The sequence below is a fragment of the Clarias gariepinus genome, chromosome 9 (genome assembly GCF_024256425.1).
Source record: "Clarias gariepinus isolate MV-2021 ecotype Netherlands chromosome 9, CGAR_prim_01v2, whole genome shotgun sequence".
Classification (NCBI taxonomy): Eukaryota; Metazoa; Chordata; class Actinopteri; order Siluriformes; family Clariidae; genus Clarias; species Clarias gariepinus.
Genome location: NC_071108.1, coordinates 13,473,554 through 13,495,213, shown reverse-complemented (window position 1 = coordinate 13,495,213; position 21,660 = coordinate 13,473,554). Strand labels below are relative to the sequence as shown.

Genomic DNA, 21,660 nt, shown 5'->3' with positions numbered 1-21,660 from the left:
ATGAAAGTTTAATTTGTCTTTTAATGTACTGTACAATAAAAATCCCATAAAGTTCACTTCTTTAGTGCAGTATGGAAGGAATACACTGAAAGCCAGGCTTTGAATGAATGATTTATGAATCCAAATTAAAACATTTTACAAACATGATGACATGTACAGTAGCCAATTACTGGACCCTCATGTGTCTGTCACAGATAAACAGATTGGTTCAATATAATATTTAAAGAATATTTAAGTGTGGTGCCCTTTCTTCATATACAGTAAACACATGCTGGTTTTCATATATGTAAAACTCTTGCACAAAACTGATCCAACATTTGAATTTCAGAATAAGGAAATGACAGGTAGTCACATGTAATACATGTTTAAATGCCAGGGTTTCACACTAGAGATGACACACTAGAAAAGGACAAACTAAATACGATCATAAAAACCCAGTCTAAGTATCACAGCATTACCCTTAGCTACCAGGTCAAATGCATGAGAAAACTGCATTGAGTTATCTTTACATCAGTGTAAAACTGTTTTCCTAAACATAAAAATAGATCTTTTCATGAGTCTATATTCCATAATTTAGATCCCACCCTATAATTTTGCTAAATCTCTTTACAGCATTTTTTTTTTGCATTATTGCCTGAAAAGAAACCAAAACATTACTTAAAGTCTGAGGTGTACAAACACAAGCAAGATACATCAACCCTGTTAGTTAGTTATCTACATAACATAAAATCATTAACATAGTGCAGGCTGCAGAAGTGTATGATACAAAGGTTGAACAGATCAGATTTAAAAATTAAGCAAGCAATTAAGCACTTGACAAATAAAAATTCACAGCATGACTGAGGTCAGCTGAATTTCAGCCTTCACTTATGAGGAAATGTGAATCACATATACATTTCATTAATGAATTTAATAGCAAGCTAAAAATCTATGCATTTTGGAAATGCAGTACAATCAGAAGGTGCTATTTTGTGCTCTTCCGTGCATAAAGGAGGTATCCTTTGGCTTTGATGATGCCACGAGTTTTGACAATGATGGAGTAGCGCAAGACCCACTCGAGCCGCCAGTCCGTCACATGCAGGTCCTTGCAGCTCTCCTGCATGGCCTCCTGAAAGCCTGCCGAACTGAGAAGCTCTACACACAGACAGGAATGACCTTGGTTAGCGTTATATAAAAATAAAGGACAATAAAAGCATAGGGATTGAGTAAAGACTCAAATAGGATACATGGTTAAAAACAATGCACCACTGGTGTGTCTCAATTCAGGGGCCACATCGTCAATAAAAAAAAAAAAAGGACGGGTTAGCTCGTCAGTACGGCGGTATTTCGTGCTCTGACTGAGATCAGAGCACAGGTGTGTATAAATTGTGTACAACAGTAGTTTGGATCAAAAGTAGTTAAAAAATCATTAATACAACTAACAATTTTTTGCGTGAGTAGCAACTGCGACATCATCATCAACTATTCAACATTTAAATGTGTCGCCAACTATTTTCTTTTATTCATTTTAGTCGATTAACCGTTGCACCCCTAATTTCTAATATTTATTGCCTCTTATTGGTGTTGGGTCAATATACCAGTTGATTTATTTTGCTTTCATTGTTTGATTTAATGTAAGACCATTCCAGTACATTTATTTATTTTTAATTAAACTAAGTAGGAGATGGAGAGTGGAGTGGAGTTTATTTAAAAGATATAGCATTGGCATTAAAATGATCAATAATTATTAATATTGACTGATCATCCACATCACCCAGCCTTACTATTTATTATTTATTAAGGCTGTCACAGAACTTTTTTAATGATTGGTGTCACGCTGGATTCAGAAAGAGCCAATGTGGGTGCAGGGTACATTCCAACCAAGCAGAAGCCACACCTGATATTGAAGTCTATTGAAAGCCTGGAAAGACTAATTAAACAGGTGGAATAAGGTGTGGCTTCTTTAATGGCTGGAATGAGAGCCTGCAGGCACAGCGGCCTTTTCTGGATCCAGTTCAACATACCTGATTTACACAGTGATCACGAAAAATGCACACATGGTTGCGAACTAGTTTAACTAGCCCTTAACTAGCACTAGTAGGGTTGCATAAAATAAATTTTTGTTTTCACTGCATGCGAATCCCTCATTGTCACTGATAGTGGCTGATAATCAGAAACATTATTCTAAGCAAGTGCGGTTAATTTTACTCAGCTCAACCTGCCTGTAGACATTTTCTCTCTCCTAACTGGGACGTATTGCAACCTTGTGCTGAACTTTTTTGTTTGCCATTATTTATCTTTTTTTTATCTCTAAATTATTCTCATATGTGTCTATTCCATTTATGTGGCAGTATACAGTAAACTCACGTCACATAGTATAACCAGGATTGGGATGTTGTTTACAGAGCATGTTTACGCACAACATACGCACATAACCAACAGTGTATCATTGCATGCCTAGATCCAAAATAGTACATGTCTTAAAGGAAACCTAATAAAGACATTTCTAAAAAAAAAAAAAAAAAAAAGAAAAGAAAAAAAAAAGCCAACAATACGATTTACAGCCATGTAAATGTGTAGTGATTAAAATTTGATTCCATGACCTGCCAAAGCATGCAGTGCTATTGTGTCCTATCTTAAAACACACATTCTTATCTAAGCCATGTTCTATTACAAGCAGGAGAAAAGAGAGGCAAGAAATGGGTGCTACCTTTGGAGTCATTGTGTGTCAGCAGCTGGATGTCGAACTCTTTAGCAAAAGCAGTGAGGTCAGGAGGCATCACACAGCAGGAGGCCAGATTTACCTGGTTACTGCTCGGTTTTACCTAAACCACAACACAGGAAAAACGCGCAAACATTTAGACATAACACTATAAAAATAGACAACGGAAATATTAGTGAGGAGGAAAAAGTCCTTGCGAAGGGCTGACAGAAAAATTATAGCCAGAGCCACATCAATTTATCGAATACAAAAAGCATCGTTATGATCCAGAGCAACTTAAATATTAACCTTTATATTTGGGACACATGAGAGACTTTTGACTGTGCAGAAAAACAGATCACAGTTACAGTATGAGGGTTAAAAATCTCTTTACACTAATGATCCTATCCCATATTACTAGTGCTTATATATCAACAAGGTAAAAATAAAAAAATAGTTCTTTCACATTTGAAATACTGGCCTCCCAGGGACTTCTTTAATGGACCAAACGTTTTGAAATTGCCTGGCAATAACTCTCGGCCAAGTTCCCGTAGCATGCGGGTGGTTTTCTTAAATGATTGCGTGTACAGTTTCCACGGATGGATGTCCCTCTTTCACAAGTTGGCGAAAAGTTATTAAAGATTAGGTGCCCACTCGCTGATTGTTTACAGGAATGACTGTAGTGGGCTCCAAGCCACCTTGTTTGGGGTCGGCATTCACGGTCGTACAGACTTCTTTAATACATCTGCACCATTCAAATCTTTCATGAAGCAAAGTTGTCTGAAAAATCCAGTAATTTTTACACCTTTATTTACAAGAAATTTAATCACAAGTCCCGGTTTGATTTTAACATCCCTCATAACTAACATTAAATTCCGTGCTGTATATTGCCTTTATCATGAATATGACACTAAATGTAGCTGAAAAGTGGTGTTTGAGAAAAGAAGGACTTTTGTTTTTGAGTGCTAGCAGAGAAACCAGGCCATAAATTGGAAATACCAAACCAACTATGAGATTTACACCACATTATAAATACACTATACTTTCAAATGTTTGGGGACAGCTGACATGATCCTCCCTTAACTCTTGCCACAAAGACTGAACGCACTATAGACATACAATGGAAATAAAGGTCTCCAAATCTGCACACGGTTTGATCATTTAAACCCATTTGCACTACAAAGCATGTAAGCAGTTACTCTGAAGATGAAAACTCAGCACTACACGAGCAGTACAATAGTGTTGATTTTAACTTTCAGTTCCTATCTGTTGTGTTATTGTGTCACAAGACTTCATGCATCTATGTTCTTGTACACCATGGTCAGTATGTAGGCATACAGGACCAAAAAAATGGGGTTAGTTCCATTTGCAGGATCAGTTGTTCTAAAAATGAGTTTACAAGGCATTCTACATGACACTTACAGAAATGTTAGCATTGAAACTGAAGTTAAATGCCTAGAGATGTTTTTTAAATATCCAAATGAGGGCAACCCTGTATTTGTGTATACTGTAGCAAGAGAAAAACTATTCAGCTTTTTTCAGCTTATACATACTGTATGCATACAAAGGCATCCAAGATATGCAATAATCTCCTTTGAACAGTTAATATTGAGATGTGCCTGCTACCGATGCTTTGTAAAGCCTTTATAACAGCTGTAAAGCCTTTATAACAACATGCGAGGTCCTGAGGTATGTCTTTGGTGCTTGACTGGTTTTGCATATGGACTGAACAATACTGTTCTTAGCAGGAGCTATTCTAAAACAGCTTGTTTTAAAACTGCTTTTGTTGTTGCTTAATTACATAATGTGTATATGTGTTTTATACGTGTTATTTTCCAGTTTTCTTGTAATCGCCAGTATTGTTCTAAAATGTAAAAAAAACAAAAACATTCAATTAGAAGGTATGTCCAAATCTTTGACTGGTACTGTAGGTAGGACAGGGACTTTGTTGTATTTATAAATTTTTCTTCTACACTAGTGCAGCTTGTCACGATAGTGACAAACACTAAAACAGCATAAGCGCTCTGTATAAATGTGGCTTGTTTTGACTGTGTCTCCCAGTAAGACTTTAAATTGTAGCTCACAAAGTCCATAGTTTGAGCAATATTCATATTAATCAGTGAACTATACTTTATAAAAAAAAAGTACAGTGTGAGCAGCAGTGATCCCCTGGGTGTTCCCACAGCGTGATCAAGAGTCATCCTCAACATGGGTAATATGCGCAAAAATATAATAAAACAAATCCATAATAATAATTGTGCTAAAGCTATTGGCTTTTTATGACCAGGTGTGGTCTTCCTCAGGTCCACTGTATGGTTCAGTTGTAGACAGCCATAGTGGCTCCATGTCACATGTTGGCTTGCTCTTGCTGTTCTTGAAGCAAACATTCCCTTTAAAATTATGGACAAAACCTTTTATCATGGTCTCATCAGACCTTATAAAATGTTTCCACATGGTTCTGGGAGACCTAATGTAGTTTTTTGTTAACTTTACCCAGGCTATGATGTTTTTCTTCTTGAGAAAAGGCCACCCAACCCCATAACCCAGACATATGAATAAAAATACTGGAGATGTTTTTTACATGTAGTACACAGTACTTGCCAGAAATTCCTGCAAGTCCTTTACTTTTGCTGCAGGCCTCTTGGCAGCCTCCCTGACCAGTTCCCTTCTTGTCTTTTCATCAATGGTGGAGGGACATCCCATTCTTGGTAATGTCACTGTTGTGCAAAATTTTCCGGGCAGTCAGACAGTGTTTTATGATATATTAAATGGCTTGGAAATTCTTTCATATACTTGACCTGATCACCTGACTGATATCCTTCAACAATGAGATTCCTTTGTAAGCTCTTAGCTGATCTTTTGCCGTAAGATGTAACTAAGTAAATGTCAGAAAAAAACTTTTTATATCCACTATGAACACACCACCTGTAGCACTTCGTCAGCTATTGCAGATCTCTTCATAGGAAACCATGGACCCTCATAAATTGATGTTCAACTATTCATAAGTTATCACAATTATCCAAAACTTAGTTTACCAATTCGTTGACTATTCCATACTTTTTGTTTAATGTTCATTCATGCTGCGATTTGTCTGAAGATGTAAGAAAAAACGCTGGCTTCAGCACTAGGGCTGGAAACCACTGCAGCAGTGACACATTAGAAACATTAGTGGTAATATATGAGAAAGATAAAATATAATAGGGCTGTAGCCCTATTTTAGTAATTGAGTATTCTACCAAAAATGTAATCGATTAATCGACACCCCCCCCACACACAATGTCTATCAAATATTATATTAGAACATAAACTCATAGGTTTATGATTTACAAATTACAAATTGCACCAAACAAATTTGATTATAAAATAAGCAATATAAAAAAGAAGACAAAAAATATATAAATTATATATTTTTTCATATACAACATGTATATTTTCATATTGCTTATTTTATAATAAAAATCATTTTTGTGTAATTTTTCATTATAAACAATATTTATTTAGTGGAAACAGTTTTGTTTTATATGACAAACCCCTGCAAAATAAATGTGCCACAAAATAAACATTATATAAGAATTTGTATTACGTGTCTTAATTTTAGTGTATTAATTTGTCACGGGCCTGATTAAATTATAATAGTAATTATATATTTGATAATAATAATATAATATATTTGATAATAATAATATGAATTTTTGATTATTGTGGTGTCCTAATATATTTGATAGAGATTAAGTAGGGGGGGGGGCAATCCATGGCAGGGGGGCATTTTAGCGCATAACACACACAATAAAACAAATAATTATACAAAAACACTAAGTTGTGCAACTTAACTTCCAGAACTAAAACTTTACAGCTCAGACATAACATAAGCCTTTACTGACAATTTCTGTCGTTTTCTCTTGCTGGTTTCTTCTTTTCTTGGCTCGCTGATATTTTTATCGCTCCCTTCCATTTTGCAGCCCACAACAGAACACTCCCTCAAATCAATACACAGCTAACTGTTTTCGTCTCCTTCCGCTTTGTGGGTGATGTAAGCGCTTCTTCTTCTTCGGTGTTTAGTGGCGGCTTGCATTCAGAACCGCCCTGTCATGCCAAACAAATAATTGTGCGAAAACATAACGCAAGCTTTTAAAATTATTTAAAAGAAGCTTTGAGGAAGAAGATTTTGCCTGAACCATTTTTTGTAATCTATTTACTTGAGTTACTCGAGAAATCGTTTCAGCCCTTATATATAATATCTATTGACAGGTCACAAAATAGCCGAAGCGACCTGAATCTATTACATGATTACACACGTCATTATTTAATATATTGTAGACGCCTAAATGTACTCTCTCTTACCTGTGCCCAGTTGTACAACTCCTCAAGCTGAGTCTTGTCCAGGTCTGAGGTGCCGATTGAAGCAGCCTTTTGGCTCTGAACAATCTGTTCCAGCTCGGTCCAGAGTGGCTGTAGGTGAACCAGAGTCAGAGCTTCACTTTCGGGCAGGGGAGGAGGAGCAATGATGACTGAATCCAGCTGAGACATACCTAATGACGCACACGCTATGCAACACAGAAAAAGTGCCAAATCATGTTAAACCCTGCATCATGGAAATAAGACAACTACTGGCACACACAGTGTTTTTTTTTTTTCATTTGTTTGTCTTTGGTCCCCATGCATTGGCCAAATTTCTAAGCAAACTTCACCTCGATTTAACACCACATAAACATCAAATATTTGCACATAAAGCGTCACTGACATTAACTGATATAAAAGCATTTTGCAAGTTGTTGTATTTATGTTGTTGTTTGTCTTTGTTTAAAATATTGATGGAAGGTAAACCAGAATTACAGAAATGTTAAAACTAAAAAGTGGGTTTTTCTAGTTCAAAATACTACAAAAGAAAGCATAAAATCATTCAGTAAATGTTTGTGAAAAGCTGTTTGCTTCTGTTATTTTTATTTAATTTTTTGTGATGATGGAAAATCTGTAAAACCTAACACACTAAATGTTGCTTGTTATAACGTGAATATTCCCGACTGTACTTAGTACTGTAAAAATATATTTAAATCACCAATAAGCAAATGGGTAAAATTCCAGTCGAGGAAATTTCTGAGGAAAAATTGTTAGCGAGCACATTTTTCAGCTCATTAGCTATGAATTGTAGATTCCCAGAACAAAAAAAATAAATAAAAAACCCTGAATTATAATAACAGTGGCTTTTTAGCAGGCACTTACCCATGTCAACTGCATTTTTTATAGATGACGAATCAGACTCGGTGAGAAAGAGCTTGACTGAGAAAAAAAGAGATAGCAGCATGTGATGACAAAGCACTACTGGGCCACAGACCATTTGCAACTGCAATGTTTGTTCTTCCATCAAGCAAGGATAAATTGTTCTCACCAGACACCCGCAGTTCTTCTCTCTCCTCTGCTATGATTGGTTCTGTATACTGTGGAATTGTGCAGTCCAGAGTGCTGGGTAAATCCTGCTCGAGAGAAACAGTCCAAAAAGTCCAAGTCCTCTGTAATTTCCTCAATAATGTCCCGAGTTAATCATTAAAAAAGATTTTTTTTTGTGTGTGTAACAAATAAATCTGGTCTATGATCTTTTATACATGTGCAAACAAGTAATTCTGTCAACAGGCTGTAAGAGAGGAATGTCTCATTAAGCCTTAGCTTTATGTGGCTTAAGACCATTACAATTTTTTTTGTCAAGCCCCCTAAGGCAGATCTGCTGAGCGCTGCATGATGGAGTCGCTGCGTGTGGAGCAAACACACTTCGTCCACACATGACTCACTATTTGGTTCAGTTTAGTGATCATTTATCACCTCCAATATGGGGCTTTGTGACATTTTTAGGCTGCCTACTATAGGTAGGATTTAAGCTTTAAGTATGGTATCTTTTCAAGTTTCAGAATGTTTAACCAAGCTCTGCTTTGTTCTTCAATGGATAGCTGGCATAGCCCCCTGACATGCAACGACAATGCAGAACATAAGTCAGTTTTAATTTAAACTGCCCCTACTGGCTACACAGCAAGACTAGACTTTCAGGTCATATGTAGGGTGTGTTTACAGTCAGTGTGTGTAAAGTGCACTTACTTGTTCAGGTGTTTCCGGTAACGTTGCAAACCACTCACTTAGTGTTCCTCTTATGCAGTCTTGAAGCTAAGGAGTAAATAATATAAGACCATAACTACAAGACCACATCCCTATTTTAAAGTTGTATTATTTATATAAATATATATTATAGGTTTTTATAGGTGTGTGAGAACTAGTTGAAATAAAAGCACCTTATTATTATTAGTAGTAGTAGTAGCAGTAGTATTAAAGTCATATAAGTAGGACAATAAAATTAAGTGGTTAAATTAGGTCTATGGGGGTGGTTGAGTATTTTAGATACTCCTGATTGCCTGGGATTTTCACACATATTTCTGCAAAAAAAAATTATGCAAAAAAAAACCCTTAAGTGAGCAGTAGTTATATGGGCAATAAAGATGGTTCGATTCAGATATGAATCACGATTCTTTTGTGTATCTGTCTGTTTCTTCAAACAAATCTCAGGGAGTGCTAATTAGTAAAAAATCTAGATATAAATGTCAAACACTTGTATTTGAATCGGCATCTAGGTATCATAATAAAATCCTATCAGGAGGTGACTGGTGATTCCCATGGGCAAAGTCTTTTTTTTCTGTTTTCATGTCCAATTTGGGTGAGCCTGTACCCACTGTGGCTTCACAGCTGACCAGAGTGGTCATCTCTTACTGTCGTGGCCCGGCCACCTCAAGCTTGATGTGTGATGTACTGTTTTTCTGCACGACACACTTGTTAAAGCCGAGCTGATTCCTGCTTGTCCAGTCTCCTCTAATCTTTCTGAACAAGAAGGCGTTTCTGCTCACAAAAGGTGTTTCTGCTTCTTCCTAAACATTTTTTGATGAAGGGGGATTATGGAGATTAGAAGATTCATTCATCCATCTTCTATACTGCTTCTCCTGTGTACAGGGTAGTGTGGGGGCCTGAAGCCTATCCCAGGATACTTAGTACGCACACACATACTATGGGAGGAAACCTACCAAGCACGGCGAGAACATGCAAACTCGAAACATACGGTCCCAAGGTGGGAATCGAACCCTCGACCCTGGATGCGAGAGGCCACAATGCTAGCCACAAAGCCATCCTGAGATTAGATCACTCTCTGGAATATATTCCAACCAAACCAAACCAATTTTTTACAAGTATGTTAGATAAGTTGACTACATATTAGATGTTTATACAATGCCTACACAGGCACTACAAAATTATCTAAAAAAAATAAAAAATAAAACAGCCGTTACAGAGTTGGATGTATAATAACACCGGTAATATTTTACATATAGCGACTCTACAGATGAAGAAGACCTGCGGATGCTGTGAGGCGTAGTGACGTCATCAGGGGAAACGGGCGACAACAGTGCAAAGCGGCTCGAACATTCAGCGTGCTAGCGAGTGAATGACCAAAACAACAGCTCGCACCGTGTATAAGCCGAAAGAGAGATGAGTTCTAACCGTTTAGAAGTCTTTAATATCTCATAAAGAACACAGTTTACCTCCTCACTCGGCGAAGACGGACATTTATTCTTGAGGCGACAGCGATTCACGATTAACAAGTTCCCCGTGTGCAGCTTCAGGCTCGTGGCGTGATCAAGAAACAACTTCGCGCTGGTACTGGCCTCCATTTCTAACAACCTAGATTGCCTCAGGTTTTAAAAAAATATGACTGTGGGATTGCCTTCAGACTATTAATAATGCCTCTGTAACTCCAGTCACCACGGCTGCGATGTTTGGTATGACTTTGCGTTTGTTGCCAGCGTTGAGTTCATTCAGAGAACGTGCGGCGCGCGCGGGAAAACCCGGACTGGATCACGCACTGACTCAGCTTAAAAGCTGGAATGGAACAGTCTAGAACATGACGGGAAAAACCTGAAGTGGATCAGATGGAAAAGTAATTGAAAGTCTGGAATGGATCATTGTTACAGTTCAAGGGGAAAACCCGGTGTGGATCATAAAAAAATTTAAAACTGATAAAAGAGGGAGCTTGTACAACTTTTGATGGGTGTGTCACATTTTGCAGAATGAGCATGAAGTTGCAAAATGTAACTAGATATAAATAATAAGTTCATAAAAGTAACTCCATGTAAAGAATATTATAGATTTTATTATACATTACTATAAATGTAATAAATGTCTAATAACTTACAGCAATACAACCCCCATGTAACCAAACTGGAATTCACTGTATATTTATTAAAACTCTTTCAAAATGTTTGATTTTTTTTTTGTATAGTTACAACTAAACAATTATTTACAGCAGGTTTGATCAAAACAATCAATAAATTTAAATTGGATTTGTTTAAAACAACTTTGCCCAATTTTTAAAGCAAAAATATTTACAGTGCCAAGATGAAGTATTTGACCCATTCCTAATTTTTTCAAATATATTTTGAATATTTATGACACATAAATGATTAAGATCGTCAAACAAATTTTTGTTTGCACAAATATGACCAAAGTAAATACAAAATGTTGTTTTAAATAATGATTTTATTTATTAAGGGAATAAAAAAATTTAAACTTGCCCTATTTAAAAAAGTAATTCATAAGTGCTAAATTATGAATAAACTGTGATTTTTGGAAAGTTGAGCTACATTTCACTTGCCACACCCAGACCTGTTAAATTTTAAAAAATCACTTAAACATAACCTGTCTGACAAACTAAAAACAAAGTAATTGACATGTAACAGGCTGAAAAGGGTTACCAAGCTTTTTCTATGAAAAAAAATTAGGAAGTGGGCAAAAACTTTTCAGGGCACCAGAGAACTTAATTAAATTTCAACACCCATTTGTGTTTTTCTGTGTTTGTTGCTTATGTAGATCACATTCATTACTGAATGGGTTTTCATTTGAGACTCCTTTTAATTATTGGAGAGTTTTATTTATATGTACAGTACTGTATTTGGAACATGGAAAATAATACTGCTGCTGACACATACCTCATTTCATACTTCATGTTTCACTCAAACCGCTGCTGTCATACCCACACACCAGATCTCTACCCTTGTATATTTTTACAGTACTTTATACTCTCAATTTACAAGTACACTTTGCACATACGTAATTTATATTTTTATATTTATCTTTATTTAAATTCTATTGTATTTGTACCTTTTGTAAATTTGTAAATGTGTATATTCCGTCCCCCTTTTTTAATTTAATTGTATTTTTGTTTGGAAATTTTGTTTTTACTTTAATTTTTATTCTTCTAGTGCATTTTCCCTATACGCAGCAACTAATTATTTTCAAATTCAAGTTATTCAGTACATAGTTTTAACTTTTTTATATGAATGTCATATGTGAAGAACTTTCCTTTGTAAAATTACAGAAAAAATTCTTATTAAGCAAAGTAGCCCCAAAGAAATACATTGGCAGTGAGTAAAAGGATGGCATTGATATTGCAAACATTTCTCCAGATGGGTTGCTCTTCAATGCTCGTCAGCTTTTTCTCCATAGCTAGCTGTTCCTCTCTGCTTAGCTCCGGTTTGGGAGCTTCAGACAATCCACACAGCCACATTCCCACTCGTCTACACCACCCAGGACTTTCTGCTCTCAGCTCCGGATCAGAAGCAGGGTGAGAGTGTCCTGATGTTGATGAGGTTGCCCACAGGTCCTGCAGATCTACACGTTCCTTCTTGCTGTGTCTTGTCCACCATGTTAGACGGATAAGCTGCAGAGATCCAGGTGTACATATAAATGTAATGTTAGTTGATAAATATTACAAAAGAACATTAACATGAATTTTATGGGCACAAATTATAAAACACAAGTGCAGAAAGACGAATGTGTGTATGCGTATAAGTGAGTTCTTTACATGCTGCTCTGGAATAGGAGAAGTGCAGAGGCTGACTGCAGTAATAACCAGTGCTGTCAGGGCAAGCAGTATAAGAGCAAAATACAGGTAATGCACATCCTTCAGCACGGGGGGTCTCACGTCCTCCTCTCCACAGGAAGGAGTACCGTAGACAAACTCCATCACCATACGTACAAGGCCGACGACCAAACCCACCATCAGCCCCCAGAATGCTCCCTGAAAAGTTAAACAGACAACTGTAATTAACAAGCAAAATTCACCCTGAGTCAGAAGGTTTAAACCACACTAAATGATAATCTGTTTACAGAAGCTGAAACAATGTATCCATAGTCCAATCCACAGTCATGTTTAACTGCCTCAAAAACCTTTAGTGACCACTTTTTAATGGAATTGATATAAAGATTTTGTACGGCAACATTATTTATTTGGCAGAATAGATGATGATTCAAAGAAATAATAAATTCATTATATCCTACTACTGTCTGGTATCCACCCAAACCAAATGAAAGTGTCGTTCTAGTCACTGCACTGTTGGGCTCATGAGCACAACCCTTAACTCTCAACTGCTCAGGTGTATATTATCTCGGTTGTAAGTTGCTTTGGGCATTAGGCAAATGAGTGTATGTAAATAAACCTTTTATTTTAAAAAAATAACAGGAGGTAGTAATATGCAATCATTCATATTGCTGTACTGTAGAAAACATATTTAATTTTATTCAAAAATGAATTTGTTTCCCAATCACTATATTTACGGGAGAAAGGCTGTTTTAAATCATAAATTGTGAATTTAACATTACTCAAATCATATAAGTGTTCTCTGAGTGAGACAAACAAAGAAACCTGTACTGTTGCAGATTTAATCTCAGGATAACAACTGTGTAAGAAATTTCAGAAATGATTTAACATTAAAGTGCCTTACAGTATGATAAATCAAATATAGACCAAATACAACACTAATAAAGTTCAGTAATACTGAGGGATTCCCACTTGTTCATTCACTCGACTCCAGAAGATGGCCATCAGGAAGACAGCTGTAATCGGAGGAGCCAAGTAACTGGTAATTGACTGAATGTAGTCGAACAGCTGGCCACTGTTGGCTGACTGAATTATTGGAATCCATAAGATGCTCAGGACCACCAAGAATAAAATAAATACCCTGCGGATGCAAGTCAGAACAAACTGTTAAAATAATAAGCATGTTTTATCTGGATCTTGGCCAAGTATCATAACATACCTATGTACACTGTCCGCCCCCCCCCCCCCACCCCCCAAAAAAAAAAAATGCATGCTCTAATATTTTGTTGAACCCCCGAAGCGTTAATTAAAGTATGCAATGTGGTGGCTTATTTAGGTGTGGAAATGATTCCTCATGCTATTATAGGACAGCTCTTTCTTCGCTTACGTTGAGTATTTTTTCCAGACACATTTTTTCCACAAAGTTGATGGTTCAGTGCACTGTTGGGCCTATGAGCACGACCGTTAACTCTCAACTGCTCAGGTGTGTATTATCTCAGTTGTAAGTTGCCTTGTGTACAGGCATTAGGCAAATGAGTGTATGTTAATAGACATTTTATTTAAAAAAATATGTTGACCAGTTTTTCACCCAATGCTAGATATTTTAAATCTCCTTAGTTGTTTTCTTTGCATGTCAATAATTTGACTTTTCTGAAACACCCACCGCTGCAACCCTGAATACATGATAAAGCAGTATAGAAGATGAGTGAAAGTGTGTGTGTGTGTGTGTGTGTGTGAGAGAGAGAGAGAGAGAGAGTGAGTGAAACACCCCCTTTTTTTATCCAGGCAGTGTGAAATACATGAATTACTGAATTTAACATTGTTTTATGCCAGTATTACTAAATGTTTTATGTAAATAATCCTAAAAGTGAATCATTTTAGAACTTACTGTTTCCAACCTATATAAAATTAATACTTACTTAACCAGAATCCAGGATATAATTATTAAAATTTCAGACATAATATAGAATATTATATAAAACTGCACATGTTCTTTTTCTAATAAAAATGTACAATAACAAAGCAAAGCTGCCATAAGGGAGTGATTGTACCTGCCCACAACCATGAGCTCTCTCTCAGATGCCTGCCGTCTTATGCGCAGCCAAATGTCCATAGTGAAGAGGGTGCTACTGCTGTTAAATATAGAGGTGAGGGAGGACATGAGAGCCGCCATCATCACTGCAATCATCAGGCCTCGCATACCTGCAGAAAAGAAAGAGATATATATTATGCAGACCTTAGCTCGTATTTATAAAGAGTTTCAAGTTGTTGTTGTTTTTTTGTGCAAACTTTTGACTGATAGTGTAGTTCTCCCTGTGCACAAAAAAGGTGACCTGGCTTAAGGTTTGTGCTAAGAACTGAAAAGCTAGTGAACAACTGGATATAGAACCAAAGTATTCAGTGTCTGTATCCATGTAATGTGTCATTTCCAGAGCTAAACTAATAGAATACTGTTGGAGAGTGATGAAGAAGGTATGGATGGACGCAGGAAGCAATCAAGCGACATGGATTAAGCAAGTGACCACAGTACTGCAGACATATTTCTGACTATATGGCCAGCCAGATTAAGCAGGTTTTAAAAAAATTAAAAGACTAAATATTAATTGTTGTACAGCAATTGCATTGCATAACAAAAAACGACTTATTAATATAATCTTGTCATTATTTTAATGACAAAATGAGTGTCATTAAAACATTGACATTTCACTTTGTTCTCAATATTTTTGACCAAAACTTTAATATTATTAAACATCTACAACTTGAAATGCACTGATCAATTTTAAAGAAGGTTAAGAGGGAACAGCAGCCATACCCACTGGCATTAACTCCACCACCAGTTTAGGATAAGCGATGTTAGAACACCCCACAGTAGCTCCACATATCTTAAAACACTCCTCAGGGTCCACACATCCCACTTCATCTGTTTCATACAAATGCACCACATGTAAGTTTAGAAGAATATATCAGAAATTCCAGATGATCTTATTAAGAGGAAAATCGACTTAATGTGTTTGAAATGATTTGACCTGCCTGGGTAGAGTGCTCTGCTGATCATTCCAGGCATGACAATGAAGAACATGGGGAGGATCTTCAGGTAGCCACCCAGCACCGAGCCTCCTTTAGCATGTGACAAGTTTTTTGCTGAGAGGGACCTCTGCACTATCACCTACAAATGACCAAACGTGTGGAATTTAATTTCACACTTATAAGCAAGTTTTAAAAAATGTACAACGCCATCTGTTGAATTTTAGAAGTAAATAAAATTTTTACGTTACAAAGTGTGTTACTGTGAATTAAGGTGTGAAATCATGTTTATTAAGTAGATTTTGATCGCACACTCATCTTCTTCTTTTCTTTGTCTTTCGGCTGTTCCCTTTCAGGGGTCGCCACAGCGAATCATCTGCCTCCATCTAACCCTATCCTCTGCATCCTCTTCTCTTACACCAACTAACTTCATGTCCTCTCTCACTGCATCCATAAATCTCCTCTTTGGTCTTCCTCTAGACCTCCTGCCTGGCAGTTCCAACCTCAGCATCCTTCTACCGATATATTCACAATCTCTCCTTTGAACATGTCCAAACCACCTCAATCTGGCCTCTCTGACTTTATCTCCAAAACATCTAACATGGGTTGTCCCTCTGATGAACTCATTCTTAATCCTATCCATCCTTGTCACTCCCAAAGAGAACCTCAACATCTTTAGCTCTGCTACCTCCAACTCTGCCTCCTGTCTTTTCTTTAGTGCCACTGTCTCTAAGCCGTAGAGCATCGCCGGTCTCACCACTGTCTTGTACACCTTTCCTTTCATTCTCGCTGATACTCTTTTATCGCACAACACACCTGACACTTTTCTCCACCCATTCCAACCTGCCTGTACCCGCCTCTTCACCTCCTTTCCACACTCTCCGTTGCTCTGGACCGTTGACCCCAAGTACTTAAAATCCTGCACCTTCATAAGCGCGTATAAAAAAAGTACTGCCCCATCTGTTGAATTTTTAAATAAACTAAAGACTTTTTTCAAGGTCATTTTTTTTTTATGACATAAGGCCGTTTTCATTTAAATTCCAAAGCAGCATATCTTCTCTTCTTATGGGCCGATTGCCATGAAACACAGCCTATATGTTACCTCAAGCTCGGTCAAATACACCTGTGAAAACCCCATTAAAATTCATTCAGTAGTTTTTACGTGATGTGTGCACAAACAAACAGACAGACAGACAAAAATTTCAAAAACCATCTTGATGTGTTCAATTATTGATCTTAAGCCTCCCCAAATAATTTTTTTACATATACCTACAATGTACAAACACACCAATTTTACAGTTTAATTATATGTATAGATGAAAACAAACCAAATATAAGCTTATTAGGCCTATTTATAACACAAATTTATGATTGTTAAACATAAATCAATTTTAACTATTAGTGACAGATCCATTAATCAGTTTTAACTAATAGTGACAGATCTATTGATTAGTTTTAATTGATAGTGACAGATTTATCAATCAGTTTTAACTGATAGTGACAGATTTACCTGGTCAGTGCACCACACCCATGTAGCCAGCACAGTGAGCCCGAAGAGCAGACCAGGCCACGGCAGATCACCACTGACCGGGTCTCTGAAGATGTGGAAGGCATCAGGGCGAGGGAAGTGACAAGTGGTGTTAGGGACAGTGAGTGCAGGTACGGCTTTCTCATACTGCTCCAGCAAGCCCTGATACCAGCCCACTTTATCAAACGCTGGGAGGAAAAGAATGTACAGGCACAGAAATGAGGAAATGTGGATGATGCAAACTAACCTTCATCACTGAAAATATTTTTTTCATATGTCTCATTAATGTCACCAATTCTTAGCTAACCTAGAAACATGATTTAAAATTAAGTTGCATTATTCATGTTACTTTACTATTGTATTTTAATTTCCATGGACCATGAAAGCAACCAAGCTGGAGCTCATAGTTTTATACTTAAGTAAGTAAAAACTATAAAATATTGAATCTGTAAATGTGGAAATGAAGTTAAGTTAGGTCATTAAATTATTAAGGTGGTGCATTGTCACAAAATCATTTAGCCTTCACCAGTAATTTTACACACTATGGGCAATTTGGGAATTCCAATTAGCCTAATATGCATATCTTTGGACTGTGGGAGGAAATCGGAAAAGCCGGAAAAAACCAACCGAACGTGGGGAGAACATTCTTCAAGCACACAGATATATGCACTGTTACAAAGCACTGACACTGGGAAAAAACAATTAGAAAATCAACATATTATTCCACTAGTTATACAAAACTGAATAAGTTTTACCTATGAACATTAGAACAAACGCTCCAACTACCATGATGACAGTTTGCAGTGCGTCGGTGTAAATCACTGCTGTCAATCCACCTACAATAAAACATCAGCCATCAATCAGCAATCAGGTGCAGAAAAGGAATTCGGTTAGAGCATAATGTGGTATTTATTACCAGCAATAGTATAGAGTGCTGTGACTGCGAGCAGCACTACAGTAGACAGGTACAAGTCCCATCCCAGTGACACTTGAATGAACAGTGCTCCAGAGAAAATGTCTGTCTGGCAAGAGCAAAGTGAAGAAGTCAGGGTGCATTGTGCAAGTGTCATCTAGTACTAAAGTCTTAACACTCATTTATGGTCATGTAAAATAGATTCATTATTATAAGGCATACATGGTACTGTACAGCATACACTGATCAGCCATAACATTAAGACCACAGCCAGACGAATTGGCTAGCAGGCACACCCCAGTGGTCTTTTGGAGTCATGCCCGAGAAGGCAGAGCTGCCCAGGTGGCACAATGGACACCCAAAACCTAGATGGTTTTAATCTTATGGTTGATCAGTGTATAAGCATCCTTATGCATACCACATAACAAACAAAGTCTGGAAGTCCCTAATATAATACTAATTAGCAATTGGCAACAACAACAAAAAAAATCAGCATATACAGTGGAACCTTTGATTGCGAGTAACTTGGTCTGTAAGTGTTTTACACAAAAAAAAGTTTAAATGCAATGCAATGTCTGCAAAGATAAAGTGCAGGTTAATTTGTTTTATTTTTAGTTCATATTTTCTATCAACTATTTCCATATGGATATTTTAGGGCTTTAAAACAAGTTTTGTTATTTCTTATGGAGAAATTCATTTTGATAAAGCAGTGCTTTAATATACAAGCATGTTTCCGGAATAAATTATGCTTACAATCCAAGGTTTAGGTGTACATACGCTGAACAAAAATATAAATGCAACACTTTTATTTTTGCTCCCATTTTTCATGAGCTGAACTCTGTAACATTTTCTACATACACAAAAGACCCATTATTCTCAAATATTATTCACAAATCTGTCTAAATCTGTGTTAGTGAGCACTTCTCCTTTGCCGAGATAATCCATCCCACCTCACAGGTGTGGCATATCAAGGTGCTGATTAGACAGCATGAATATTGCACAGGTGTGTCTTAGACTGCCCACAATAAAAGGCCACACTGCAGTTTTGCCTTACTGGGGGGGAGGGGGGGGGGGGGGGGGGGGGGGGTTAAAAAAAAAAAAAAAAAAAAAACAGTCAGTATCTGGTGTGGCCACTATTTTACTATTTGTCACTATTTTACATCTCGTATTTTACATCTCGTCGCATAGAGTTGATCAGGTTGTTGATTGTAGGCAGTGGAATATTGGTTCACTCCTCTTTAAACAAAGTGTGGTGTTTATATTTTTGTTCAGTGTAGTTTTTGCTGCTGTACTAATGTGAAATCAAAGGGTTTTATCTTGATAGCATTCCCCATATGACCTAACTGTAGTAATATGGGAACATATGTTTGATGCGGACTACATCACATTTCATGTTAGGCCATCTGCTAAAAGCTGCAAATAAATAAAGTGTAAATCATTTTTGCTTTAAGTTCAAGACAAGCTTCGGGTTTCTTACTGATATCTTGGTGAAGATGTAAAGAATGAGAGACAGAACACTCATGTAGATCCGAATGCGCTGGCCTCCAAACCTCTTTCTGAGATATTCAGGCATGGTGACGACTCCAGCAGAAATATACACGGGCACAAAGATCCAGCCCAAAGCAATGAGGACCCATGCTGCCTACAATAAACAGCACAACATTTTCCACACACTGCACATGAGATTGTTGGGTATTAAGTATGGCTGAAGTGTTTACGGCTTTATAGTGATTGCAGAAAACACCTCAACTTAAAATGTACATTTACAGTATATATATACATACAGTGGTGGTCAAAAGTATTAAGACAACATGTAACGTGTAGTATAGTGCTATCTGTGCACAAAACAGGTCATTTTACTAATAATTATAGCCGATAGGGCTGAAGAGTGTGCTAATTTATTCTAAAACTAGTGAAAAAACTGGTTGTGATTATAGTATTTAGCCTCTGGAGCCATGGCCTGGTTCACCTCAAGATAATTTAAAACTGTTGGACAATGGGGGAGAAGACAGCAGCAGTCAAGACTGTCTTCTGTGTGGGATCTTTAGAAAGCAACCAAGCAGGCATGAATCAAGCGAGTGACATCATAGTACTGCAGATGCCAGATTATTATCATTTTTGTTTGCCTTTCTGTTATTTTCAAAGGTCACATGACTAAAACCTTGTTAGCTAAGTATCACTGACTCACATTTATTCATTATTGTGCTTTGATAAAGTTGTTGCTTAGCTATACACCATAAGAAAATGAAGAAAAACCAATTTAAGTTCAGTCCGTGTAATCAGACACCGTCTGTACCATCCTGTACATGATGCTTCCTTGCCACAGTCAGAAAAGAAACTTCAAATAAAACTTACTTTTCATTCCCACGGTAACCAGATTACAAAAGAAAATGGTTGAGATAAGTGCAAATGAAAGAAATATTTTAGATATATTTTAGAATATTTTATGACGTCTCAGGTCATCTACTTTAAAGTGAAAATAGTCAGGACTTACATTCCACTCAAATCCACCCACAGCGATTCCCCCTGCTGCCCCAGTGCCTGCTAATCCAATGAACAAGCCACTGCCAACATTACTGGACATCAAAGAAGCTCCGATCTATCAGAAATAAAACAGACAAAAGTAATATATTTTAAAAATGTATATATATATATATATATATATATATATATATATATATATATATATATATATATATATATATATATATATATTATAGCTTTGCTATATTATTTCTCTAGGGTTTTTCTGAAGTGCCTCTCATCAATGTTAAACCTGTCATAAAGAGATTTTACAGTATCTCTGCTTTTATTTATAACTTACTTTCAGACGGTCATGTCAGATTCAGCACAATACCACCAGAAACACTTTCTCCTGCACATACTATATAAAGGACTCAAATTGCCCCAAAAAATGAAAAAACTCACTGGCCACCACGTCATGGATCTTCCTGCTAAGAAGTACCCGCCAATAGTTCCTCTGTTGGCCCTGACAGATGACTTAAATAAAATGAATCAAACTCATTAAGTCCTACATCATCATCATCACTGCAAGACAATGTTTGGAAAAAAAGACACGTATATATACTTAATTGCACACCACAAGAAAAAGACCATAAACTTTAAACGTACCCATATTCCCACTGCTAGGACAAATATAAAGTAGACCACCACGACAACGATATCGGCGATCTCCAGCGTAAACTTTCCATTCTTTTCCGGCTCGGCTGTGGCAGACACCAGCTCAGGTGCAGATGTCATTTTAAAAATGCTATAGCTATAGACAGAGTGTGAACTTTGAGGCTAGTGCTGATCCAGTGAATGATTAATCATGCTGTTATCAAAAAATGTTGAGAACTCAGCGTATTAGTAATATATAAACCAGAAGCGCAGGTGAGAAAACCCTCACATGAGGATATGCTGTATTGTGTAGAACTCTTGAGCCACCTCCTTTCTTCATAGTTTACTTTGAAACAGCCAGACTTTCTGTAATTTTAATGTCCCATCAAGAATCTATACCAGAACATGTGGCTTTGAAAGGAAGGAGGAAACCAAAGAACCCAGATAAAACCCACAAAGACACAGGTAGATTATGCTCTGGATCAATCCTGGAG

At 36.9% G+C, this 21,660-nt stretch overlaps 2 protein-coding genes across 3 annotated transcripts; both read right to left on the bottom strand.

Annotated features, from left to right (window-relative positions):
* Window positions 1-493: 493 nt before the first annotated feature.
* gclm (glutamate-cysteine ligase, modifier subunit) lies at window positions 494-10,478 on the bottom strand. Of its 2 annotated transcripts, none has more exons than XM_053503649.1 (7): window positions 10,249-10,478; window positions 8,765-8,830; window positions 8,067-8,154; window positions 7,901-7,957; window positions 7,022-7,224; window positions 2,690-2,804; window positions 494-1,134 (listed from the first exon to the last, which is right to left on the bottom strand). In XM_053503649.1, the coding sequence occupies exons 1-7, from the start codon at window positions 10,375-10,377 to the stop codon at window positions 965-967; spliced, it is 828 nt and encodes a 275-aa protein (XP_053359624.1). In that variant the 5' UTR covers window positions 10,378-10,478; the 3' UTR covers window positions 494-964. The 2 variants fall into 2 exon arrangements, with proteins under 2 accessions (XP_053359624.1, XP_053359625.1); XM_053503650.1 differs by having other exon boundaries at window positions 8,067-8,151.
* A 1,306-nt stretch (window positions 10,479-11,784) lies between these two features.
* slc5a9 (solute carrier family 5 member 9) lies at window positions 11,785-21,307 on the bottom strand. Its single transcript, XM_053503647.1, has 13 exons — window positions 21,179-21,307; window positions 20,975-21,046; window positions 20,541-20,645; window positions 19,524-19,688; window positions 18,050-18,155; window positions 17,889-17,969; window positions 17,116-17,321; window positions 15,612-15,747; window positions 15,394-15,501; window positions 14,633-14,783; window positions 13,554-13,722; window positions 12,567-12,782; window positions 11,785-12,422 (listed from the first exon to the last, which is right to left on the bottom strand). The coding sequence occupies exons 1-13, from the start codon at window positions 21,305-21,307 to the stop codon at window positions 12,093-12,095; spliced, it is 1,974 nt and encodes a 657-aa protein (XP_053359622.1). The 3' UTR covers window positions 11,785-12,092.
* Between the last annotated feature and the right edge of the window lie 353 nt (window positions 21,308-21,660).